At 45.7% G+C, this 24284-nt stretch overlaps 3 protein-coding genes and 1 long non-coding RNA gene across 9 annotated transcripts; 1 reads left to right on the top strand and 3 right to left on the bottom strand.

The window, feature by feature from the left end:
* Window positions 1-100: 100 nt before the first annotated feature.
* LOC108022932 (testis-expressed protein 9) lies at window positions 101-1821 on the bottom strand. Its single transcript, XM_017092144.3, has 2 exons — window positions 1059-1821; window positions 101-797 (listed from the first exon to the last, which is right to left on the bottom strand). Exons 1-2 carry the CDS (start codon window positions 1658-1660, stop codon window positions 203-205), a joined length of 1197 nt encoding a protein of 398 aa, XP_016947633.1. The 5' UTR covers window positions 1661-1821; the 3' UTR covers window positions 101-202.
* A 479-nt stretch (window positions 1822-2300) lies between these two features.
* Window positions 2301-2850, bottom strand: LOC122818136 (uncharacterized). Its single transcript, XR_006367606.2, has 2 exons — window positions 2585-2850; window positions 2301-2435 (listed from the first exon to the last, which is right to left on the bottom strand). It is a non-coding gene; the product is annotated as an uncharacterized LOC122818136 (long non-coding RNA).
* Window positions 2851-4032: 1182 nt separating this feature from the next.
* On the top strand, window positions 4033-24251 carry LOC108022729 (uncharacterized). 6 transcript variants are annotated; one of them, XM_017091813.3, is made up of 9 exons: window positions 4033-4134; window positions 4585-4818; window positions 13028-13086; window positions 13687-13735; window positions 17529-17751; window positions 17816-17882; window positions 22213-22694; window positions 22750-23068; window positions 23129-24251. In XM_017091813.3, the coding sequence occupies exons 3-9, from the start codon at window positions 13036-13038 to the stop codon at window positions 23324-23326; spliced, it is 1389 nt and encodes a 462-aa protein (XP_016947302.1). In that variant the 5' UTR covers window positions 4033-4134; window positions 4585-4818; window positions 13028-13035; the 3' UTR covers window positions 23327-24251. The 6 variants fall into 6 exon arrangements, with proteins under 6 accessions (XP_016947302.1, XP_016947304.1, XP_043947543.1 ...); XM_017091815.3 differs by having other exon boundaries at window positions 4034-4130; XM_044091608.2 differs by having other exon boundaries at window positions 4034-4134; window positions 4602-4818.
* Window positions 14152-16351, bottom strand: LOC108022730 (actin-binding protein IPP). The gene is made up of 5 exons (XM_017091819.3): window positions 15976-16351; window positions 15855-15919; window positions 15135-15777; window positions 14878-15077; window positions 14152-14823 (listed from the first exon to the last, which is right to left on the bottom strand). Exons 1-5 carry the CDS (start codon window positions 16171-16173, stop codon window positions 14613-14615), a joined length of 1317 nt encoding a protein of 438 aa, XP_016947308.1. The 5' UTR covers window positions 16174-16351; the 3' UTR covers window positions 14152-14612.
* Window positions 24252-24284: the final 33 nt, after the last annotated feature.

Genomic DNA, 24284 nt, shown 5'->3' with positions numbered 1-24284 from the left:
CCAAACCGAGTCCCTGACTTTTATACCCGCCAGCCAAGCAGAAGGATGCAGCAGCCGGCAGGCTAATCTAGTTACCCTCGGCTAATTGAAACGAGATTGCTTGGGGACTTGTACGAATGAGACCATAAAATGTGATTATATTCCACTTATTTACATTGCTGTGTTATGCTTAACTTAGATGCCTAGCCTGGGCTGGCCGGGCTCACGTCTTGGCGTTCCACTCGAGCACCTTGTTGAACTCCTTCTCGCCGAACCCGATGGCCGCCGACTGCTCCAGGCAGGTGGTCTGCCGCTTCAGGTTGTCGATAAGGTAGAGCTGTTTCTTGTAGGCATTGAGCAGGTCCGCCCGCTGGCGCTCCAGGGCCCGGATCCGGCTGTCCCGCTGCTTTAGCTCCTTGCGTTGCACCTCCAACTGGTCGCGCTGCTCCTCGCGCAGCTGCCTGAGCTCCAGGCGCGCCGTGTCCGCGTCCTCCTGGGCGCGGGACAGTCTGTTCTCCAGATTCATGGTCGTCTGCCTGGACACCTTGGCATCGCGCTTCAGCTGCTCCAGCTCCCGCTGTTGGGTGGTGAACTCCTGCTGCCGTTCCTTCTGCCGCCGGTTGGCGTCCTCGCATTGGTGCTCGGCCCGCATAAGTTGCTCGGTGAGGTGCTTGTTGGAACTGATCGTCTGGTCGCGCTGGTTCTCCGACTTCCGCTGGGCTTCTAGGGCCAGTTCTAGCTGCTCCTTCTGGCGGGTCAACTCGCCGGCATGATGGGCGTGGTCCTCCTCTAGAATGGCCACCTTGGCCTTGAGGAATCTTTGATGGGAGAGGAGGTTTATCATTTCAAACATCGCTTTTTGATTTCGAAGAATTTAAAATAAAATTCGATGACTGCTTTTAAAATACTATGTATTTTTGAAAGTTTTATAGTTTGCTAGATTTATTTAAATATCTTTTCTGATAATCTTTTTAAAAAAGCAAAAAAAGGCAATGATAGGTTAGTCCCTAATATGAGGAGCAATATGATTTACCAAGATGATATATGATATGGTTGCTATGATTGTTTATCCCACTCACTTGATAAAGTTGTCCTTGGTGACCTGCTTCTTGACCTGGCCGTTGACGACGGTTGTGCTCTCCCGCTTCTGGGTGACCTCCACCTCGACGACATCCTGCTTCTGCCGGGCGGTCTCCTCGGCGTCGTTGCGCAGCAGTTCGTCCAGCGAGGGACTCTCGCTGAAGTTGGGGTTCCGGTACTTGACATACGTGGCCGTCTTGCTGCTCACGTCCCGCGTGAAGGTGCTGAACCGGGACACGAAGCGGCTGGTGGGGGAGGTGGGTGCGGCAGCGGTCTTCGTTTGCTTCCAGTCCGGTGCCTTGGATTTGGTCAGCAGATTCGTATCGGGCTGGGGAGATGTGGTTGCTCCTCTGGCCGTGGAAGCAGCATCTCTGCCTGGGGGTGAGGACTTCGTGGGAGCCGTGGCTACTCCCTTCTTCCGGAGCAGGCTGCTCGGACCCTTGTGCTTCTGGAAGGTGGCAAATCGAGGCACTGCCACCGCCGTGGACCCTGGTGATCCTTTGGCCGGATACATGGCCTCGGCGGCGGAACTGAGGGTCAGCAGGTTGAGCTCCTGGTTAATCTTGAAGAGTTCCTTCTCGCGGGACAAGAGCTCCGCCATTATGGTGGTTCAATTCGGGGACAGCGGTTAAGATTCTTGCAACAACGATTCTGATTTGATAAAAGACCTGGACAAACTACACACATTGAATTTTTCTCAGATTTAGTTTGCTGGGATCTCCGCACGGCTATATCGAAGTTCATGTGATAAATAAATTTTCCGGACGCCAAACAGTGACAGTAACCCCTGGCTACCTAGTCCCGAGACCCCGGCCTGGGAGTTCTGGGAATTGGCCGGTTCCTCCTGGAAGTCCATGTCCTGTTGCTGTTCTAGGGGGTGGTTTTTCGGTTTTTCCGGTTTGTTCGATTGTCCCCCCAGACGACTGTTGCTTGGCTTGGCCTTAACCCCTCTGGAACTTTCTTGCGGACTTGGGAACTCAATAAACTTCCGCAAGAGTGGGCGCTACAATTCACACAAAAGACATTCGGTGGCGTGGGTTGGCCATGCCAGTGCTAACCAGAAGTTTTATGATGTAACTGAATCACAGCCACGTTTTTATAAGACATTGATAATCTCTTAATGATTGATGGGTGACTTAACATAAGCAATCCCGAAGTAAAATAACTATTTATTTCTTAATGAAATAAAGTAGCTTTTTTCGTGATTCCCCCAAGGATTGAATTTCATAACTCAATAGTAATAACATATAGTTTATTTATGGTAAATATCTTTAATGCTGAAAAGTGATAACTGGGGGAATCCGCTCTCCTTGATGGGAATTCTCTCACGTCTCGAAACAATATTTCGTCCACTTAAACCTAATTTTCCGTACACCCTTTGGGATCAAAAAGAAGAACACGCATAATAATCATAAATATTGGTATAACTAAAAGTATAAACAGAACCGCGTGACTTCAAGGAAAGGCCTCCGAGAATGACAACCATTCGGGGTCTTCAAGGTGTCACAGCTACCTGTACTCTTACCTGCATTTCCAAAGGTCGCAAGGGTGCTGGGCTCACAGAATGTAAATGCAAGTTCAAGATTTATGTGCCGCCGAAGTAAAACAAAGGGAGATAAAGCATTTGTCCCACAGCCACAGAGGCCTCGGTTATACAACCAATCAGCCCCAGCAGTGGCTATATATGCCGTCATCAAGGTGTTCTGGTGACAGCCCACACACTGGCCATAATTGCAGCGATCGGTTGCCAAGTTTGAGCAGAACCCGACTCTCAGTTGACGGACCACTGGCACAGCTGTGTTCCAAAAGCATAACGCTGGTCTGGAGGGGCTTTGGATAACAACTCTCGATTTAAGACTTTTACAGGAACTCTTCAAAACTTTGTTAGAACTTTCCTCAAGTTAGAGGTTTCTCAGACACTTAAAAAACATTTGGAAATTAAGATAGGTAGGCTAAAATCGAACATCTGTGGCCATGATTTTAAGATATTTAGTCTCAATGTCTTTAAAACTTGCTGTCGTTACCACAAATTAAGGTTTTAAAGACTAGAAAAAACAGCTGGAAAAAGTATAAAATTGAAAGTATTCTGTATTAAGTCACGATATAAGCCTTTCACAGAAACTATTTAAAACTTGTTAGCATTTTTTACAAATTTTAAAAGCTGTATTTAAAGACATTTGGATAACAACTTAACTAAATAAACTCTTTCCAATTATAAATATATTTATATATATTTTATTTAAAATCACAACTAAAGAAACTTGTAAATGTTTAATGTTTTTTATATAATATAGCTTAAAGTAATTATCATCTAAGAAAATTTCAAAGATATTACTCAATTTTTAATAATTTTCAAAAATATATGCATTTGTATGTTATAAAAAAAATATTTGTAAAGGATCTTTGGTTTACCTTGTATTTTTCACTTTTCATTTTTTGTACCGCATGGTTTTCAATACAAATTCGTACGAAAATTCGTTTAAGTTAATAGTACAATATTTTTGCAATAAAGTTCCTATGATTTTTTACATTTTTTTTACTTTTCTGAGTGTAGCCTTGCGATATGGGATGACCACCGCCACCGCCCAACCCTCTAATTACGCCGCGCTCATTAGAAAGACAATCTGGACCCGGCCCGTAGGTGTTTTGAAGGGAGCCAGCGGAGCGTGGCCGCCAGTTCCTCCCGACGATCATCAAGTGCAGCCCAACTAAACTGGACGACGTGTTACTGCTGAAAAACTGGCAGCGACACCGAGACGACCGCAAGCGGCGGCAAACCTGGGACACACTGTATTATCGCTATTATACCACATATCAGAGAAGAGCTAGTCCTAAGAGCGAGCCCGGACTTGCCAATTGCTCCGAAAACGAAGATCTCAGAGCGAAGCCACTCCGAATCTTGGCAAGACCGGTTGTCTTGGGGCTTCGTCGGAGTGCGAGTGCCAGTGTTTCGGTTTCGGCCGAGTCAGTCTTGGCCAGGTTGGTGTGCGAGACACATCCGCAGCGCTCAACGAACCTCGATCTTACACGATCCTATAAGATCCGACTACGATTCGCTTCGATTCCGAGTCGTGCGTGAGTTTTTTCAATTCTACGGCTAGAACTCCGTTTACCCGGTTCTCCAATTGGATCGTGCAAACGGATTCGAGACGGCCATCCCTTGGTTGAAGAGGATTTTCGATGCCTCGATTGGGTTTCCGAGTCTTGAAATAGTTGCGGTTGTTGCTGTTGTGTGTTTGTGATGTTCCGACGTGATTTTCCCTGATTGTTGCTGCCCTTGGGAGGCTATTAAGCTCGACGGGTGGTTGAACGGGCCAGCAAATACGTGCTGAATGATTTGTGAATCTTTTGAATGTTTCGCGTTGTTTTCTGGGGAAGTGCAAAAGTGTCGGAAAGTTTGTTGCCTCAGCCTTTTGTGTGGAGACGGCGTAATAGCAGCCGCAGCAGCAGCAGCAGCAGCAACTCCAATAATTCGCCAATGAGCCGCTCTTTCCGTCTCTTTAACCGCTCTTGGCCAACTCTTAGATGTGCAATTCCCGCAGCTCTGGCATGTAAAACGAGTGTTGGCCGCAAAACGAAATAATTATAGAGGAAGTATCGCAAAAACCATTAAACTAATGTGAAACCAAAATATCGTTGAATATTCAAAAATCATCATCGTTCCGGGAAACCAGTTCAAAGCATAGCAAGCTCGAAAAATCGCAAGGCAACGGACACATAACCAATTGGATTACGCAAAAAGGGCGAAGTTGGACAGAGGTGAGTGTCGGGGAGTTTTTGTTGACCAAAAAACCAGAAAGCCGCCAAGAGAAACAGTTAAAATCAGGCAGAAAATCAAAGTCTGTGCCGTTTGCAAAAACAAAACCGACGTCAAAACAGCCTCTAAAGATGACTTCATAAATCGCCGAAAATCCATCAACCAAAAACCGGTTGCCTCAGTTCGCCTCGCTCGAAATTCGAAATTCGCGGCATACTGGTACCTGGGGAATAAATTGAAGAAGCCTTGCAATCTGTTTTCTGTGCAAATGAAATGGGCCTTATCTGGAAAACTGTCCCCATCTTCTGGGGGATCTGAACCTGTTTGCCAAGGTTGCCGTTGCCCGTGGCCAAAATTGGCTGCCAAGTTCGCAGCCAGTTACATCATTTTCTGGGTACTGTGGACTGGGGGCTGGGGACTCTGAAATGGTCAGGATGGGGTAAGCTATTTGTTCAGCCACATCACGGACATCCGCTTTTCCGAGTTACCACTTTCCAGTTGCCAGTTTTCAATGCCCTTTCCTGGCCGTGTGCAGCGCATAAGCAATGTGTCATCGGGGCCTGGAAGACCCCTGACCACTCACATTATCGACACCATGGTGTGCGGCCATTATAAGCCAGAATCTGTTGCTAATTGGGCAAGCCAACAAAGAGTCTTCTCCTTGTGGAACTTTTAGCACTTCCATGGATCGTACAGCCCCTAATTATGTTCGTTCCCATTGTAGGCGAGTTGGCGTCTAAAGAAGCAATTAGAAAAGTTGATTGATGGAGAGTCGGGGGCTTGGAAGCATCCCGATCCGACACTTGCATCATCTGCGGGGCATGGGCAGAGCCCATCTGGGAACCTTTCCCTTTTCGGTGATGCATGGCCTATTAATTGGTTAATTTGTGGTTTGTTGGCCATCAAAATATTGTTGTCTGGCCAATGTAATGGTCTTCATCTGCGTTGAATGCAACGCCTTGTGCCTAGTGAGTAATGGCCCCTCGCATCTATCTTTAACTTCTGTTGAGTGCCTCCGCAGTTCTCTGCGGCATTCTCGGAAAGCTTTGCGTTTGAGGAACGCCAACGCAAGCGTAAAATTTGTATAATTAAAAGGCGAATCCGCGCTCGGGCTGCTCGAATACCAGTTTTCAGAGCCATCGTGTAGTTAACTTGTTTATATAACAGCCAGACAACAGCTTGAAGTGACCTTGAGGCGGCCACAAAATAAGGTAAAGACGGAAAATATGAGTGTATGTATAATTTGGTATTACTTCGCTTCAGTCTTCAAAGCGAGAGAAACAAAGTAAAATGGCGGATTTTCGGGGGTTCATGAACTAAGCCCCGAGATGCGTGTGGGCTTGCCAAAGGTGTGTTGATTGATTTATAATCTCCCGCCGAAGAACCGACAAAGAAAGCGCCAAAAATGGCGAGTTCATTCAACCAAAAGCCCAGACCTCCCCAACGCTAGATTTTCCGCTCGTTCGCCGCTATTGATTTACAGTTGAAAACGAAAGACTTAGGCAACGAACTTGGCGGCTGCATTACTCATACGACACGTTGGCGCTCGCCACTAATTATGCAAAAACCCAAAATGCTAGCGAAAGGCGTGCCCCAAAACCCAAAACCCAAAACCCAAAAAAGCCGTGAGTCATAAGCCGTTTGTGCTCTCCTGCAAATGGACAATGTGCATTGGTTTGCTTGTTTGTTTCTCGTTTGTTTGCCTTTTTTTTGGCCAAAACGAAAAGTCGTCTGGCTAGTTGATCGCCGTTTCCCACTCCCCTGCCTCCCCCGCCTTCGCCACCTTCGGCGAATTAAATCAACATTGGCAAACTGAAGCGGACTTAAATGCAGGCTTTTACCTTAGACCAAACCCCACGCAAAAACAGCGACTGCAGTACGAGTTTGCTCGAATCAATCCGAAACACTTTCAAATCCACAGCCTTAAATGGGGTGTGGCAGGCCAAGACTTTTGAACCGCCTTGAGTTGCACTGTGCTCAAAGGAAACCCACAAGGAATGGTGTCGTGTACTAAATGGCTTAGGTTCTCAGACATTAGATTATGTTTAAAACGGATGTCCACAATAAAAAACTTCAAAAAATATTATATATTATATATGTAAAATATTTTCTTTATATTTTTTTTGAAATTTAAGGACTTACTAACCAATTTTTTTGTTGGATCCTTAGTAACTTGCATATAAAAAACATTTCTTTATTCTCCTTGGTTTTTATGGTCTTATATGTTTTTTTTTTAACAAAATTCCGAGCTGGTTAAGCCCCTGTATGAGATCATCCCCCCACACCTTTGTTCTTCAGAGGAAACCATCTTGAAACCCATCCCAGAGAAACTTGGATAAAGATATTATGGGAACCATAAGGTCAGCCAGCAATTAGTAATGTCTGTTCCCTGGCTCATCAGCAGAATCCCCCATAAAACCAAGTATCTGCGTTTAGACCAGCCCTCAATGAATGGGCTTTAATGACGAATTAGTCCGCTGCTCAGCTGGTTGACCAGCAGTAGGGAGCCCAGATTTTAAGTACTTCTAGACGCAAAGCGCTGGCAAACAAGCCCAAGCAAAAACGGAACTACAAAACTAGTTTTAGCTGTGCCTTCGGGCAAAAAGTTGGAAAAAAGAAACAAAACAGCGGGTAACAATGGGCGCCAGTCAAGAGGCAAAAGCAAAAGGCGCAAAGTAAATGGCTAAAACTGAAATATTGTAGACCCGGCTGATAAAAATCAAACACATTCATGTCTGCAGCTCAGCTCAAGTCACGTTCAATGCGAATTTCTTTGCCGTGCTTTCGTGTTTATATCTGTTTTTCGTGGCAGGCTAAAAAGCCTGTAGCCACAAAAATTAGGCGTCAAAATGGGAGAGAGAAATATATTTGGGCTGAGCCCCTGGGCCGAGACTGTGGGTGTCCAATCAGCGGTTTGCATATTTGAGCCAAATTGGACATCTTGACAAATGGCAGAGAGGCGAGCTGTTACGCAATAGAAATACGCAACGCATTGGCCAGCTTTGGGTCCTAGGACCCAAACTTGGTTCGCACACAGTGTGGCAAGACCCCGGTGTCTCCACGCTCCAGTTTGATGCGTGTGGCAACAACCAGGTCAGCGCATTTTGGCCAAGAGGGTGGGGTTGCGTTTTCCCCCATTTAAGGCCGCCCGTTAATGATGTGCGATTTTCAAATTCTCACATTGTCTTAATGGCCAATTGTCCATTAGAGTTGCGGCTGCTGCTGGCTGAATGTCTGAGAAATCTATAAACGGAATCGGCGTTGGCGTTTATTGCAATTGGCCAACCCAGCGGCAAATTAAAGCATTGTTAGCTCATTTGAGGCGAACAAAGGCGACGGCGAGACAATTGCACTGACCTTCACATAAAGTTCGTTCCGATCTGTTGGCTTTCGGAAGTCTATCTATCTGGTTATCGGAATATCTGGTTATTTGGCTACCTGGCCATCAAACCCCCATCAAACGCCAGCTAATTGCTGAGGCTGAAGTTTAAAATTTAAAATTCTAATTGGGAAAAACAAAAACACAGCGCCTGCATACGCAAGCAGGTGAAAGTCGATGCCTCAATTGCCATTGATCTCCGACGCTTGATTAGCCCCAGCCCGCTGGGCAGTTAGAAGTTTTGACTTGACTCGGGTAAAAGTAAAAGCTGTGCCCAAAGTCCGGCAGTAAAGCCGGTCTGACCTCTTTCGGAGGTATAACTCCAGCTATAAAGCTGCCCTTTTTGTTCGACCAGTCGTTAATTGCCGTCATTAAGAACAATGCGGGACAATCGCACAATGCATCTTCGAAGCGGGCCTTCGGCTTTGGTCTCCGGTCTACTGTCTTCAAGGCCCTAACCCGCCCCAACTTACTTTCTACGCCAGCGGAATTGCAGCGAAATTAGCTCTACGCATAGGTATGCTACACAGAACAAAAAGCAGGGGGATAAGCTAGAAGGTAACCAATATCAATATCTTATTATTTTAACTTAGGAAGTGCTGGGAAGATGTACCACTTTTAGGGTAAAATGGAAGATTCTTATATTACTTGTTTATCTTAATAGCAAGATTTTAAAGCACAACAGTGTATTGGAACGTATGTAAATAATAGAAATGATCAATCCATAAACTCTCAAAAAAAGTAGAGATATGTGAGTCATAATGCCTTATAAAATCGATATATAATATTATATCTCAAAGGTTAAACAATTATTTGGTACAAGTATTGAAAAATATTAGAATCTTTAAATATGTCAAGTAACTTAGTTGTTATACCTAACTCACCTACAAAGTCTTGATAAAAATCCCACAAAGCCTCAACATATTTTTACAACTCTCCCAGTATATCCAAAATCAGCAATTTATTCCCCACATTGTGACAGCACCATGCCAATTTTTCTCTCCGTGTGATTGATCACACTACTGCCGCGATGTACGGCGGAGATTTCCCATTTTAATGGCAAACCGCAACCGAAAGTTGGTAGAACCCCCCCGATCACGATAGTTCCAAATGGGTCAGCCACGTTAGTGAGCTGTGGCTTAGACTCAAAGCGCGCGAGTGTGAGTTTGTGTGCTTAACACAGTTTTTGTTATTGCCATTGTGATTTTGCCATTGCCTTTGGCAGTTCAGACTGGAACCAGATCTGCCAGCCGGCGATGGGAGTCGTCAGATATTCTAATCGACCGACTCTCTAGCTGGCCTGCCGAGATCTCGGAGATTTCTAAAGGTTCCCAGGCACGCGGCTTGATTAATGTGGTTCACCCAGATCCACGTCGATCGACCGGCGGGTGGTCCGTTCCCTTTAATTATACACTTCATTTGGGATTAGGTTCGTCGGCCGTCAGCATTTAATTTTCAAATACTTAGTTGGGCCGCAATTTTACGCACAGTTACGCGCCTTTTCACGCTTTTCCCAACCACCCAGCAGTTTTGCTCAAGCAGAAAGCTGTAAAGTTAAGTGTGCATTTCAAAACTATGTGCTTTTTGCATACCCTCGGTGGGTATTTAAAAGCAAATAAATTGCGGGAAAATGGAAACACGCGAGGTCATTTAGCCGCCACATTAACAGCGCACACACACCCCAATGAAGCTGCAATTGTTTAAACTTTAAACAACAAAAACGTAAAAAACTAAAACACACAACTTTGTTCGCCTTGTTGGCACGCAAAACCCATTTAATTTATTCAGTTGCACGGCCCATTTTGTTGGTTTTTGGTCTTACTGTGTGTTTGTTTAGTTATTTCGGAGCTATTTGCTCTGTGAAATGTGTGTCAAATGAATTCAAATTGACACTTGGAGCTATCCGTTGCCATCGAATGCACACGATTGATTGGACAATGAATCATCGTTGCATAATTTATATTCTAGGCGAGAGTTCTTGGATTCCATGGAGGGAATTACAAGTGGAGGAAGTGCGCCGCAGCTGCAGGAAGTGCCTGCTCACAGAGGGAGAAAACCTATGCATTTATTTGTCATTTAATTTGTTAGTCAGCTCTTGCAGTGAATAACATAAATATAGATAGATAGGTAGATAGGTAGATAGATAGATAAATAGATAGATAGATAGATAGATAGATAGTTAGATAGATAGATAGATAGATAGATAGATAGATAGGTAGATAGATAGACAGATAGATAGGTAGACAGCAAGATAAATTGATGGATAGATAAATAGATAGATAGATAAGTAGAAATATAGAAAGATATATAGATAGGTAGACAGATAGATAGATATATAGTTAGATAGATAAATAGATAGATAGGTAGATAGATAGGTAGATAGATAGATAGATAGATAGGTAGATAGTTAGATTGCTATATTGATAGATAGGTAGATAGATAGGTAGATAGGTAGACAGATCGACAGACAGAAAGATAGAAATATGGAAACATAGATTGGTAGATAGATTGATAGGTAGATGGCATATGTGTGGATAAAGTTCTTAAAAACTTAAAAATAGCTTGTTAAAATTATTGTTCCATTATATATTTATTTGTGAAACATTAATAAAAAAAGATAATATTAATATAATAGGATAATATAAAGATAATATTAATAATCATTTCCTTAAAACACTGTATCTTAAACACTCTAGTCAGAGAAGGCGTCTAGCTTTATCTCTCTTAAAAAGCTCTGAGTATTAACTAAGAAAATGAAAGATTCCAATGTTCGTTATCACTCTAACATTAAAACCAGTGAGTATTAAATTGATCTTATTACTCAATTCATATCTGCCAGATACATCTCTTTTGTTTCCGCATAATCCCTATGAGCCAAAAGACCCCTATCATTCCATTAAGCCCACCAACAATCTGTAATTCGTGCCCCCATTCGATGCAATTTCCCTTATCGCCGATGAGCGTAATTGAAGGTCAGTTTGCCATTTCCATTGGGCATTTGGCATGACGCCTTGTTTTCCTTTGCTCTTTTTCAGCCCGAACTGGGTAACGAGAGCAGATGCCAATCAAAGTCATTATTCATAATGCTCACAATGTTGGCGTGCTTCGCCGCATTTTTCCAACTGATTTTTTGCCTGCACGAGGTGCGTTTTCAATTCGAGCTTTATTTTTACCTGTCTGCCGGGCTTGCGTCATTTTGCTAATTTTAGCTAATTTATTGCACTGCCCGTGGAAGTACGAAGTATGAGCGCTGGCTTGTGGGATGTTGTGGCCTGAACCTAACTGGCGTCAGTTGGCAATTTGCATTCGGCTCTGCGCCACGTTTGTCTACTTGGCGGACTGCTCGGTGTTCAGGAAGTGCTCAGGTGTGGGCCTCCAGCTTTGACAAATTGATATGTGCTCACCGCATAATGCCAACAATCTATCAGTCTCAGGCGCTATCCATTGACCCAATTCCGAGCTTCTCCCCGAACCGAAAACGAACCAATTTCCATAACAACCAGACTCCCAACGAGATTACACCTCTTGGATAATAACCGAACGTATCTCGGGCTCTGTATCTCGATACGGGGTGAGTGGATGTGGATGTGGATGTGGCTGGGGATGGGGATGTGGAGTGCTGGTCTTGTGACATCACCACCGTTTTGTGTAGTTGTACTGAATGAAATGTGTTGGCAGCGTCAGCGGTAACAACAAATCATTATCGCCTCTCGGCCATCGGCGTAAGCCGCATTTTCTTGTCTTGCGACGCCCAAGACAGCGATCAGCATGCACGGGGAACAATATGATCTCATTTCGGTTATCAACCGGGTGGTATGTCGGATCTCAAAGTTCTTGTGTTATGTTAGAGAAAATACTTACAGAAGTTGGGTAACAAAATAATAAGCGATCAGATTAAACAGCGGCTGCCTCTGATTTTAAATTTAGTATAACCTACATATGATATGGTTTTTAATTTATTAAAATGATATTCTTTTAAAAGATAAAGAAACTTCACCAGCCTAAAAGAATATATTATAACAAAGTAATATTAACCTCATAAAAGATTTCTCGTTATACGAAGGTTTACAAGAAGTGAATGCATTCCAAATACTTGAATGAACATTATTTTCATAGTACAAATCTTAAATATCTTAAGTATTATAGGAATTCCTGAAATTCAAAATGCTGGTGTACATTTTTATGTACTGATACTTGCATTTATACTAGCCTTACAGTATTAATTTTAATCAGTTAAAAACATTAAACAATGTATAAATAAGGGCTGCCACTTATTATTTCCCGTGTACTCACTTTGAAAATATCTTCCTGACGTGACTCGCCTGCGAAGTTCTCACCGATCGGCAGGAAGTTGAAAAGCGTTTGTCACGGGCCATTGATATGCGCTTAATATCTCGTAATGCAGCAGCTTCTGGGGCCAAGAAAGCGGAAACCCGAGTCATGATGCCATGAGTTGCATTTGGCGGATGTTTGTTTGCGCTGCGCTCGACGGCTGGCATCTTTAAGATACGGCATCCCATCTTGTGCGCACCTCCTTGCCTGAGCCACAGCCACCACTTTATGCCGATGCTAACCCATTTGCAATAAGCCCGTACACGCGAACCTAATTTCGGTTGTGTTGGCTTGACCCATTTGGCAACAGAAAGTTTGCCTTTGGGCCACGAATTCATTACAGAATCGCGGTGCTCGAACCTCGAGTGATTTAGCATAATCCTATACGTGTGTTGTGGGTGCAGAACCGGTTTGCTGCGGGTTCTCGGTTTAAGGTTTTGAGTTTTGACTATTTGCCAAGGTTTTAATATCCGTCTCTCGGGCTCTTCTCACTCTTGCAGCTCGCACCATGAGGACTGGCACTCCGATGGACATTTTCTGCACGGCGCTGCACTTAATCGTAAGTATTACTAAGTATTACCTGGGCATTTTCCACCTCTGGGCCCAGCGAAATGGAAAATTGCCGAGCTCGGCCAGAACACATCAATCAGGCGGCCCGCTGAATGACAATTGCATGCCAATGCGATTAACCTGGATGTGAGACTGGAGGCCAGCTGGTGCTCCTCCTGCAGCTCCCCTCCCCAGTATGCTAAACTTCAAAAGTGGCACACCATTGCCCCGGCCACATGCTAAGCCGCTTGGCCCCAAAGATCCAAGAGATTCAGGTTCGGATTCGTACCCGAGTTCGGGTTCGGGGGTTAACTTAAGCCTGGCTGGCGAAAGTTTCTGCCAGGCTTTCCCGAGGAGCCTTAGAATCGTGAGAACACAGTGGTTCCCCCCATCTGCCGGCAACACAAAAACGAAATTTCCACTTTAATTAAAGAAACTTACTGGCGATGGATTAGGCCAGGGACTTAATGTCGGCTTGCCGTGATTTATGTCAGCGCTTTATGGCCTGGGAGCGGGGTCGGGACTCGGCTTGGGTTCGGGATATATAGACTATGCCTTATGGCATATACCAACTATGCTAATGAGCGACTTGTCCCCACTTTCTTTGCAGACAATCGCAGCTCTGACGACGCACGCGGCGCAGATTCCAACGGCAGTCAGTGAGTACATAAATCTGTCTATTAAGAAGCTAAACCAAATTCTATGGATTGGGCCCCAAGAAAAATTGCTAACAAATTGGTGGCCAGGAAGCGGGGAAGATTAAACACAGTTGGGGGCTTTTGTTGGCCTCTGAAAGCTAAAATAAGATTCAAATGAGGCACGGTCCTCCAAGCTATCAACATGGTTCACATCCACTATAAATGGTGTAGATAAATATGTTAATATGGTAGTTAATATATTTATCAAAACGAAGTGGTGGAATAGCTAGAATGGGTTAACTATTGATAGCCATAACTATAACATAAAAGATAGTATACTCTTAAAAGCAATATAAATTACTTAGATAGTTGGGATTAATGATCAGGCAACTAATAGACCATTGAATTGAATCATAAAAAATGTTTAAACATATCTATTACATTTCATCCAAAGTATTATTTTTTATTACGAAAAACCACTTACAAATTTATTAAAAAAGGATACAAATTCCGCAGACGGCGCTGAGATTGAAAGTAACCGAAATAGCATGACTATGATGAATTGGTTACCGCGAAGTCCCCAAACCCCCTACTATTACCTAATTAGTTATAAAGACACTCCACTTTAATCCGCCAGCGCCGCTTGCCATTGTTAAGTAAACTCGCTAAGCGGCCTGTTGTCTTTCTGGTTGCCAAATGTCGGTTGACTCTGTGGGCCAAAAGCCGGAGCCAAAAGCAGGCATTATAATCGCATGGCAAACAAAAGTTGGCTTTCAGAGGTGCCTCATTGAAAACGGCGACTGGCCGAACATTGCGGCACACTTCCTTCTGGCTTTCACATTGCGTTTTTGGGTTTGCAGGGGGATGTGGAGTTGGACTTGGCTAAGACCCCGATGACCTAGGAGCCGAGATCGGGCAGCGATTCGTGCAGCGACTCCAGGTAGTTGAGGAACTGCTGGTAGGTGAAGAACTGCCCCTGGTTGCCGCCCGGCTTGCGGTGGTACGAGCACCGCTTGTCGAAGATCCACTTGCGCTGCTCCGGCGGCTCGAACTCCTTGACCAGGCTGAAGATGCGCTGCGTCAGCTCGCAGAGCTCGGAGGAGGTGTATCTGGAAGTTTGGAGTTTTGATAAATGATTAAGGGGATTCAAGCTCCAGGCTTACACAAAGGCCTTGTTGACTTTTTCCCTGATTTTGGGACTCTGGCAAATGCTGTCCAGCACCAGGGTCTTCTGTTCTCCCTGCAGAAACCTGAGGAAGAGCGGAGGCAGCAGGCAGAAGCGCACACAGTCCATCATCTGCTCCATCAGGTCCTTCCGAGCGCTCCAGTCATAGCTGAGCCAGCGAACGGCGGTCATAAAGATCTGTGGATTTCATCATTATAATAACTCGGTTTATGATCTTATATCATATCACATCACCTCGATTTCACTGTTCACGCCCACGTTGTGAGTGCTGAGCAGCTCCCGCACCCAGTAAAAGTCCAGTTGCACAAACTCCTTGGAGGCCACCAGGGGCAGGAAGAACTCCTCGATGCGGGACAGCATCAGGAACTGGAACATGCGAATCTCGAACTTCTGGGCCTCCAGAAACAGTCCAAAAGCCAGGCTTCCAGACACAGAGCTCTCATTAAAGCACGTGAAGGTAAACTCCAGCAACTCGTCGATTTTCAAGAACGTGGCTGCACTGTATATTTCCACCAGGGAGTAGCCGCCCTTCGGCCTCTTGGTGATGTCCAGCATCCAGTTGTAGATCACATGGAAGGCCGTCGGGGTCACCATGTCAGTGGGCAGGTGGGCTCTTAGAGTTCCCACATCCTCGTAGTCCCGGAAGTACTTAGAGTGGGCCTGCAGCACATGCAGATGACAGCGGAACTTGTACTTGCCCACGTAGACCTTAAAGGAACAGGATTCGGGATCATGCAGGATACGCAGAAGCTGGCCATCCAGAGGCTCCTTTGGGGGTTGCCTGCAGTTGAGATTGTCACTGCTAGGACTTGGCTTGGGCAGAATACTGAAGGCTACATTCAAGGGTTCCAGCTCCAAGGACAACGATTTTTCGGAACTGTAATGATATAATATTAATAATAACTCTGAAATGTCCAAAAAACCAATATTATAAGGTTAACCAGAGGAACCTACCTCATTTTTTCCGAATTAAAACTCTCCTTGGCAATATTATTATCAACATTTTCGCCAATAATCAGCTGTAGATCATAAGGTACTATACTGCAGATCAGAAACTCAGGGATCCCCTACTTACATTTTGGCTCGAGAGCGAGGGTTCTATGGCCAGCTTTTGACCAGGCTCCTTGGCCTGCGATTCCCCTCCCCCTTTCTTCATATATGCACCATTTATAGCCGCCGCCAGATCCGCGGCCAGAGCATTGATCCTAACCTGGTCCACCTTTGGTCTACCATCTTCCGGTTTCAACTCATCTACCGCCACAATATCATCCATCTTTGCACTTAAAATTTAGCTGTGTCCATAAACCCGGTGAAAGCGATCGACAATTTGCTGAAATTAGATCGGAGTCTGGAAATATCTCATAAATCGCAGAGCAATAAACTGAAACTGAAAAGCTGATTTGGTTCTCCAGGCAGACCCGAGAGCGATTTGTAGGGTTTTGCATTGTCTTTGTTCGCCGGCGAAGAGTTGGTAATTTATGCCAGCCATTGTTGCCTTAGTCTAGTTCGTTCTGTTTGAGGAGAGTGCAGTTCAGTTCGCCTGCGGAGACCATAAAATTATACATAATAGAAAGCCATTAAATGTTTTATGTGCCAACGAAGTCGACGAGTGGATTCCATTCCAGTGGAGCAAGAAGAGAAGAGGGAAAACCGGCTCTGAAATGGCCGTGTTGCATGCAATTACTTTGCCCAGAACCGCAGTAAGTGATGCGAAATGCTGCCAGGTTCGTTGAACCACCTCGACCGAAGGCATCCCATCGCATCCCATGGCATCCCCATCCACAACCCCATCCCATGTACGCCGGGTATATATACCATGTATACACACCGCCAACTGCCAGGGCGAACGTGCCTGGGCAGCTTTTCTTCGGTCTCGGTCTTGGTCTTCCTCTTGCTCTTGGTCGTGGTCTCTTCTTGGTCTTGCAAGCCAATTGTGTACCTTTGCCGGGGCGCAGAGCAGCAGGGCAGCCAGCGGGGCGTTCTTCTGAAAGCAGGAAATGCCAAGAGCACCTCCAAATCGAAATCCAAATCCGAATCCCAGGTTGCGCCTCGAATGGTTCGCCAAAGTTCAAGGAACTTGCAGCGTGGCGTCTTTCTAATGGCCACGAGCGCTTCTGTGGCGTGTCTTCGCCCCATGTTGCATGGCTGCTTCTGCTGATTTTCGATGTTGCCGCTTCAATGGCTTCTCAATGTCATGAACAAGCACTGAAAAAAACCCCCTTGTGTTGCCAAAATCTTCCCTAAGAAACCCAGTGGCTAGTTGTTTTCATCAAATACGGCGTATACTTCTTTCACTTACAAAATATTAGACTTATACAGACTTATTAGACTTATTAATTCATTTGAATATGTATGGAATATAATTTTTCTCTCAGTGCTTCATTGTTATTTGTTCAAGTCTTCCGCATGCCGGCTGCGACTTGGAGCTGTGGTCCTAGCTAAATACTGCTCCCATGGGCCATTGTCTTGGCTTTGCGCTCATGATTTATGCTAACGGCTCTTGAGGTTGCCTCCTCGCAGTGGACGCGGCATCCTCCTGGTCGTCTAACTGTGCTTTTTGGGCTCTGGGAGTGGCCGCGTCGTGTGTTTCTGTTTGCATTTCATAATTTCCGATTTCGCATTTTGCAGAGGATGCCCAGAGCTCGCTGAGCGAGGCGATTGCGGCGGCGGAGGCGGAGGTGGCCTCCACCTCGAAGCCGGCGGTGGAGCCTACCGTGCGGATCAAGTGCCTGTCCGGCTCGATGCTGATCACCATCAAAGATGCCCCGCCGAACCACGAGACGGGGCTGTTCAGCGGCATGATCTACCCGAAAGGCCTGTCCAAGAACTCGACCTGCCTCAGCGAGTACAGGTGAGATGCGCCATTTAGATTGGGAGCCATTTCGGCTCTAATCCATTTCTTCCCTCCCCCGCAGAGATCATGTGGGCTCCCTGCGGTACAAGCTGCCGCTGAGATCTTGCAACACGATGCCCAAGGAAACGGTAAGTCCAGAATTTCATTGGTCCCCCCGCCAAGGAAAAAAACACCCACTCAGGCAGATGCTATGATACTACAGATGACGCCATGACCAACTGGTTCTACCATTTTGGCATGCAAATAAAAAATGAAACATTAAGCCTAGGCACTTATAAGGCAGCCAGACCCGACTCATTGGTTACAAGGTAAAGTCCATATGCCAAGATGATTAGTCCATTCAAAGGTTGAAGCCAAATGGCCAGCTCACGCACCTTTTGCGGCTCAACTAATGATGCGATTGTCATTTCGCAGAGTTTCAGCTGAAATAGCAGCCATTAGATGAGGTGGGTAAGATGGGATGGGCTTTGTAAGTGTCTTTCGTTTAATGAGAGTCAGCAAAAAGTGATTGGGTGGTTAATTTGATGGTATACCAGAGCCATCCGTCTGATGTGCTGTTGGTACAACCACTATTCAAGAACTTATTTATTTATGATTTTTGCTCAGCTAGTTTCAATGAGAACCCCTATTTCCCAAGACCTCCAAGCCAATCAAGCGCATTATTGATCTGAACCCGATCAGCCGTGACGCGCCGTCTCCCATGTCCCTGTAAACGATACGAGATGTGCCATATAAATTTCAGTCTCGCCTCGATTGGGCTCGTCTAATACGTATATGGGCCGACTTATTTATTGGCTCATTCGCTCGATCGATTCGGGCAACAACGGGCTGCGTTTGAGCTGGGATCTGATTTTGAAATCTCAATTAGCACTTAAGCGGGCTAAGGCGGCTGCAGCTCACGCATCGCGGGGATTTCTATATCTACAGCCACTGCCACAGTCCGATTGTGATACATATTAATGCAATTTACTCGGCATTTATGGGGCCAGCATTTTGTTTTGTAATTCGCTGGCTGCCGCGGCTGCTGGCTGCTGCTTTTTCCTTTCGCTCGATTGGATTGACACAATTTTTGAAATTACCAATGTTAATTGCAGTTACGACAGCCGCCGCGATGTGGCAACAAAGTGCAGTGCGTTCGAGGACCGCAAGATGTGAGGAGAATTTATCTATTGGGGTTGGCTAGCTGGTTCTCTGATTGTTATAGGCAATTAAAGAGGCTGGCTGCTGTTTTAGATCAAGTAGAGTCTACAAAGAGAACTGTTTTTACATTCAACACTTTGCTTGAGTCAAAGAATATTTACTTTGTGAGTTTGCCAGAGCATAAAAAAGGTTCTTAATACTTTATTAAAAACTACAGTATCATTACTTTTCAGCAGGCGTACATCAAAACTTGATTGCCATGTGACCACCATAAAGTTCGTTGCCTAAGTCATTTGTTTTTGATTCATACTTGTGCAAGAATCGTGTCTCTCGTAAACTTTATTGATCCCTGTTGATATTTCACAAGCTATTACTAATGCTATTCGGGTTTTGCATAGAGCTCCTTCTTACAGTAGTTAGCATACCCGAGTTTGTTGCTTAAGTCATTCGTTTGGATTGCTATTTTGGCGAAAGATTTATGTTGAAAATAAAACTTTAATGCTCACTGTACTCACTGAGGGTTACCTGCCGTATATAGCACATACAGCATTTAAAGGTTTGCTTCTCTCAGTTCGTTGCCTGAGTCTTTCGTTTTCCATAGCTTTGTCCTTCGCCGCCCCGCCTTTCCGTGTTGATCCAAGCAATTGACGCCAAGTGTTCGATGAGTAAGAATCGCTGGATATTGTTTACCCCCCGCAAATACTGGAAAATCAACAGAGGCGTCCAAGGCCCGTCGGTGCATAATATCTTAAATGTTTGTCATTAAGCGCGCTGAGCGGGTCTCATCCAGCGTGCAGTCCCCTAATGGCCACCATCCTGCCTTACGTCATCCGCGGCGAGATGAGCTCATTGCAGTGTAAAAAGTCGCGTGACAGGCAGCCACATCTGCTGCCATTGAGAGTGACGGGTACTTGCTCCCCCGAGGAGTCGAGGGTCGGGTCTTGTGGCTGTGCGCATGTCAAGCATAATTAAATCAGCCACGAACAGGTATGAGTAGTACGAACCGGGCCCCACAGGGTCGCCAGAGGGGGGTAGAAATTTTAATTAAAATTTAATTGCTGCCATCCCAGAACTACGAGTACGAGCTCCCCCTCCTATTCGAAAACAATTTTCCTTGGCTCAGCAAGTAAGCCATCTCGCACCTCGAAATCAATTTGTTCTGTCCGCTGGAAGCGCTGGTAATGCGTTCGTTGGCCACCAATGCCGCCGGCTGACCATGAAAAGGCCAAAAGTGTACAAACATGTAAGCGCTTTATGGCCCGCATCGATACTTAAAGGCAGCTACCGCCGAGTTTGGAGCGAAGGTCAGTCCGGCGATCGACTCCCACGCATCCATTTCGGACCTGTTTCTTGCCGCACACACCTGATACATTTACACTTGCTCCGGAGAGCGCACACACATCTGTCTATGCGCAGAAGTGTTATAGTGACATAATAGGGTCTCCTACCGTTAGGATCTGAAATCTTAAATGTCACTTTATTATGCTTTTTATTGGCCCATTGTCTCGGGATGATGAGCATGATGATGCCCAGCTGCTGGGAACTGACACTTGAACATAACTGTCAACGGTTCTTGGTTCTTGCCTCTCGGCGACTTGGGCAACAAAGGAGCCCCGGCCCGTCTTTCTCCTCCTCTTGTTCTGACCATCTCTTGTCTCAGCTTGTTTTAAGTCTTAAGCCAGCGGAAACCGTGTTGGGCAATAAATCGCACTCTGGCCAGTATCTCAGGTCCAAGTCGGCTTCTTCAGGCCGCCGATTAGTGCCTGCTGAAGCAACAAACATCGGCGCTGGCCATTAAGAATGCCCGCCCGAGGAGAGCCCACTTAGACGAAGAACTTCCGTGCCCAAATCTGTAGAGACCCAATTACAAGACTTCCGAGCTGGCGGTACATACTAAATGTACAGTACCTGCCCCTGTCATTACCTCACCTTTCTTCCGCGGAGCTGGCTTTCGGTTGCCAAAGCCATCGAGTGTGTACTCGATTTGTTTCTGCTGCCCGTCGGAATTAGCACAATCACCGATGGGCGAATAACCCGTTACAAGTACACAGAGCGAAAAATAGACAGTGATTGGGGAATGCTTCAATCTTAACTATATTATGATATAAGCTGGTTGCACAGAACTAACAATAGTCTGAAATACTTTATAAATCTGCTTAAAAGTAGGCAGTAAAAATAAGTACCCGATCCCTTTGGCTTTAAAATATATTAGTGCATACTTTTAGACACCTTATGTAAAAACTATAGTGATTTCTGTGTTTATTTGTACTTAACATTTTTTATATTCTTTAAAAAAATATATATTTTATATAGCTTTTGAAGAATACACCTCTCTCTTGACACTGCACATTATTTCCCTGACCAACCTAGTTAAGCCCAAAGTTGGAGAGGAGAAATAAAATTTAATTATGAACACCTGCTGGTGTTAATAACCAGGTGGCAGGCGAAAGAGATTTTCCCAGCAGCGGATGTCCAATTAAAGTTCCCTTCCGAAGGGAAATTGCATCACGATCATGCCAGCATTCTCGGATTTTCCAAGAGCCCAAGTAGCAGGCCATTAAAATTCATCATGCAAACTTGGCTAATTTGCGAGGAGATAAGGCCCGCAGATGCACAGATCCCCGAGCGACTAGACGTCACACCTGGCTGATCGGCTTTAGCACCGTTCTGATGGCGACTTCAGGAAGTGCTCCATAGCCCCCGCTTCGGTATCAGTATTACTTTTAGTATTGTCTGTCTTGGATCGCACATTCAACTTCTGAGGGGCGATTTCTGGCTGCAGCCAAGCGTGAATCTGAATGCATAATGAGAAGGGGCTTCGCCGCCATTATACCTGGGTTCAGGTGGCTGATATGGCTTCTCGGCAGCAGAACTCAGTGTATAGCCGGTGGCCAGCGCTGCTCAGCTGGGGAATCGGGGGCGAACGGGTTTGATGTCCGGCGCATTTGTCAGTAGGTGGTAATTCGAGGTGTTATTCTCATTTTAATGGGCATAACTAGGGCTGAAGAAAGTATACATTTACCTGAAATAAAGGTGAAATAGTTATCTCCCACCTGGCAAGTAATGTTCTTGAAGCAAGACGAAAGTACTCTTGAATTTTTTATGAAGGCTGAAAGTTTGAGATTGAATTGTTCTTATTCCTTTGTCTTACCAAAGGTAACCTTTGGTGATAAAATTTGTCGAAATCTAATTCAAACATTTACATCTTTTTTATTTTAAAGTTCAATTAAGTTTAAGGTATTTCAAAAAACTGCCATACAAGCCTTATATTTTTGGTAACTACCGATTACTAACCGATCTATTAATACCTTCTTTCAGGATGACGGTGGCATCGAGTTCTTCAACACCATAGTGCTGCAGCCCCACCTGAAGCTCATCACGGATCTGGGACGTGGCTACCATGTGCGCTGCGCCTACAAGAGTCGCGATGCCGCCATGAAGCCCAAGAAGTACCTGCGCAAGCACGCCCAGAAACCGCAGGCCTTCCGCAGCGAAGATCGCCGGGACTATGGACGGTCGCTGGACAAGCAGCAGGACGACGACCTCGACGAGGAGGATGTCTACGACGCGAATGCCCCGCCGGAGGAGGAGGATGTGAGCAACAACGAGATCCCCATGCCCGGCTGCCACATGAAGATCTACAACGACGAGCACAAGATAGCCGACGATGTCAAGATAGGCGACCCCCTGACCATCGTTATCAGCATCGATAAACAGCAGGTCTATGGACTCCATGTGACGGATTGCATAGTTCGCGATGGCTTGGGCTGGGGAGAGCAGCGACTGGTGGGCGAGGATGGGTGAGTTGTATAGCAATCCTTATCCATATGGTATCATAATAATCCTGTTTTATAGCTGTCCCATGGACAACGAGATCATGGGCCAGTTCAACTACACCCAGGATCGCCTGGCCGCCAACGTGACCTTCCCGGCGCACAAGTTCCCGTACACCACCTCCGTCTACTACCAGTGCAACGTGCGCCTGTGCGCCCTGGAGGATCCCACCTGCCAGGAGGCTCCCCAGTGCAGTGGCAAGCGACCCAAGCGCCAGACGGCGGTCGACAGCAAGGAGGAGGACGGCCTGCCCGCCACCATTGAGGTCTTCTCGGGTCTGTATGTCAACGAGAACGAGAATGCCAACGACAGCGACGAGGATGCGGTCTACAAGGAGAAGGTGGGTTGTGCCTAGAGATTATATACCCAGTGATACATGAATAAATTGACTCCCTTATAGACTCTGGATGATGCCCTGTGCGTCTCGCAGCGCACCTTCGCCATAGCCATCGCCATCGCCGGCCTGATCCTCATGCTGGCCGTGGTCGCCGCCGTGCTCTGCATCATGGCCCGCAGGAGCACCAAGACGGTGTCTAACTCGGGCAGCTCCATCTACAGTGGACCCTACACGAACACCGCCTTCTCGCACAGCAGCTAAGCGCAGGTCCTCGAGGTCCTCGAAGAGAAAATTCAAAATTCAACGTTTCCAAAATGCAAAACACTCAAAGTGTTTAAAAAAATCAGAGAGTTACCATTACCAGGAGGAGATGAAATTCGGTCGCGCAGGTGCCGCTGCGGTAGTCAACGAATGATAGGATGGGAGCCACCTAGCTTGTAAGGATGCCGGAGCAGTCAAGCGGCTGTCTTGTAGGATTAAGCCTAGTCTTAGTGGCAAAAAAAAAAAACGATAATAACGTGCAGAGATTACCGGGCAATGGTCGGGGTCCATCCTAATTGCTCGCTAATGTCGCAGAGATCTTGGGTGCACACTCTTGTGATACCCCGAGAACTCTGTTCCGCACAGTCGGTGTTGGACTCGCCCTTCCTTCAGACACTCCACTGCAAGTGCAAGCGTGTTTCTACATCCCTGACTAACTTGCTCATGTGTACTTCCCCTAACTTAATCACTCGAACTAACAACGAATGCAGCAGCCGACGCTCAGGTGATATTTGTACTCGTATCTACTTAATGCCTAAATACTATTCGTAATTTATTAACTTGTCGGATCCTCGATGCCCTCTTAGTGGAATTTCCTGAATGTTTTCTTGTCATCGATTTATGTACTTAAACCCCCGCGGCAGGAGCCCTTATATAAAGCAGCCGTCCCGATGAGCCACTTACTCTATGATAGATTCATGATAATGAAAATGATATGTGACGGCGAAAGTTCTCAAACTTAATGTAAGCCTAGGCCTTTGCACCGCTTCAATCGAGCATTCCAACGCCCACTGACAACCTATGAGGGAATGCTCCTCTGGAGCCGTCCAAACCACGCGATTCAATTCATATTCTAAAGCTCAATTTTAGTGTACTCCTAAGTTAATAATAATCACGAAACAATAAACTCAAAATGACCTAAATATATGGTACTGAGTGACACTTCCTGTAGGGGATT

The sequence above is a fragment of the Drosophila biarmipes genome, chromosome 2R (genome assembly GCF_025231255.1).
Source record: "Drosophila biarmipes strain raj3 chromosome 2R, RU_DBia_V1.1, whole genome shotgun sequence".
NCBI classification, from domain to species: domain Eukaryota; kingdom Metazoa; phylum Arthropoda; class Insecta; order Diptera; family Drosophilidae; genus Drosophila; species Drosophila biarmipes.
Note: the sequence above shows the minus strand (reverse complement) of the source record. Positions and strands in the feature narration are given on the sequence as shown.

What these genes read in the sequence shown, in the direction of transcription:
- LOC108022932 (XM_017092144.3), bottom strand. Translation starts at nt 1,660, where the DNA reads ATGGCGGAGCTCTTGTCCCGCGAGAAGGAACTCTTCAAGATTAACCAG. An exon ending in ACCAAGGACAACTTTATCAA is followed by an intron (nt 798 to 1,058) that starts GTGAGTGGGATA and finishes CTCCCATCAAAG; the next exon opens with ATTCCTCAAGGCCAAGGTGG.
- LOC108022729 (XM_017091813.3), top strand. Translation starts at nt 13,036, where the DNA reads ATGAGGACTGGCACTCCGATGGACATTTTCTGCACGGCGCTGCACTTA. An exon ending in ACACGATGCCCAAGGAAACG is followed by an intron (nt 17,883 to 22,212) that starts GTAAGTCCAGAA and finishes ACCTTCTTTCAG; the next exon opens with GATGACGGTGGCATCGAGTT. An exon ending in CGACTGGTGGGCGAGGATGG is followed by an intron (nt 22,695 to 22,749) that starts GTGAGTTGTATA and finishes CCTGTTTTATAG; the next exon opens with CTGTCCCATGGACAACGAGA.
- LOC108022730 (XM_017091819.3), bottom strand. Translation starts at nt 16,173, where the DNA reads ATGGATGATATTGTGGCGGTAGATGAGTTGAAACCGGAAGATGGTAGA. An exon ending in CCTCGCTCTCGAGCCAAAAT is followed by an intron (nt 15,920 to 15,975) that starts GTAAGTAGGGGA and finishes TATGATCTACAG; the next exon opens with CTGATTATTGGCGAAAATGT. An exon ending in GCGTGAACAGTGAAATCGAG is followed by an intron (nt 15,078 to 15,134) that starts GTGATGTGATAT and finishes TGAAATCCACAG; the next exon opens with ATCTTTATGACCGCCGTTCG.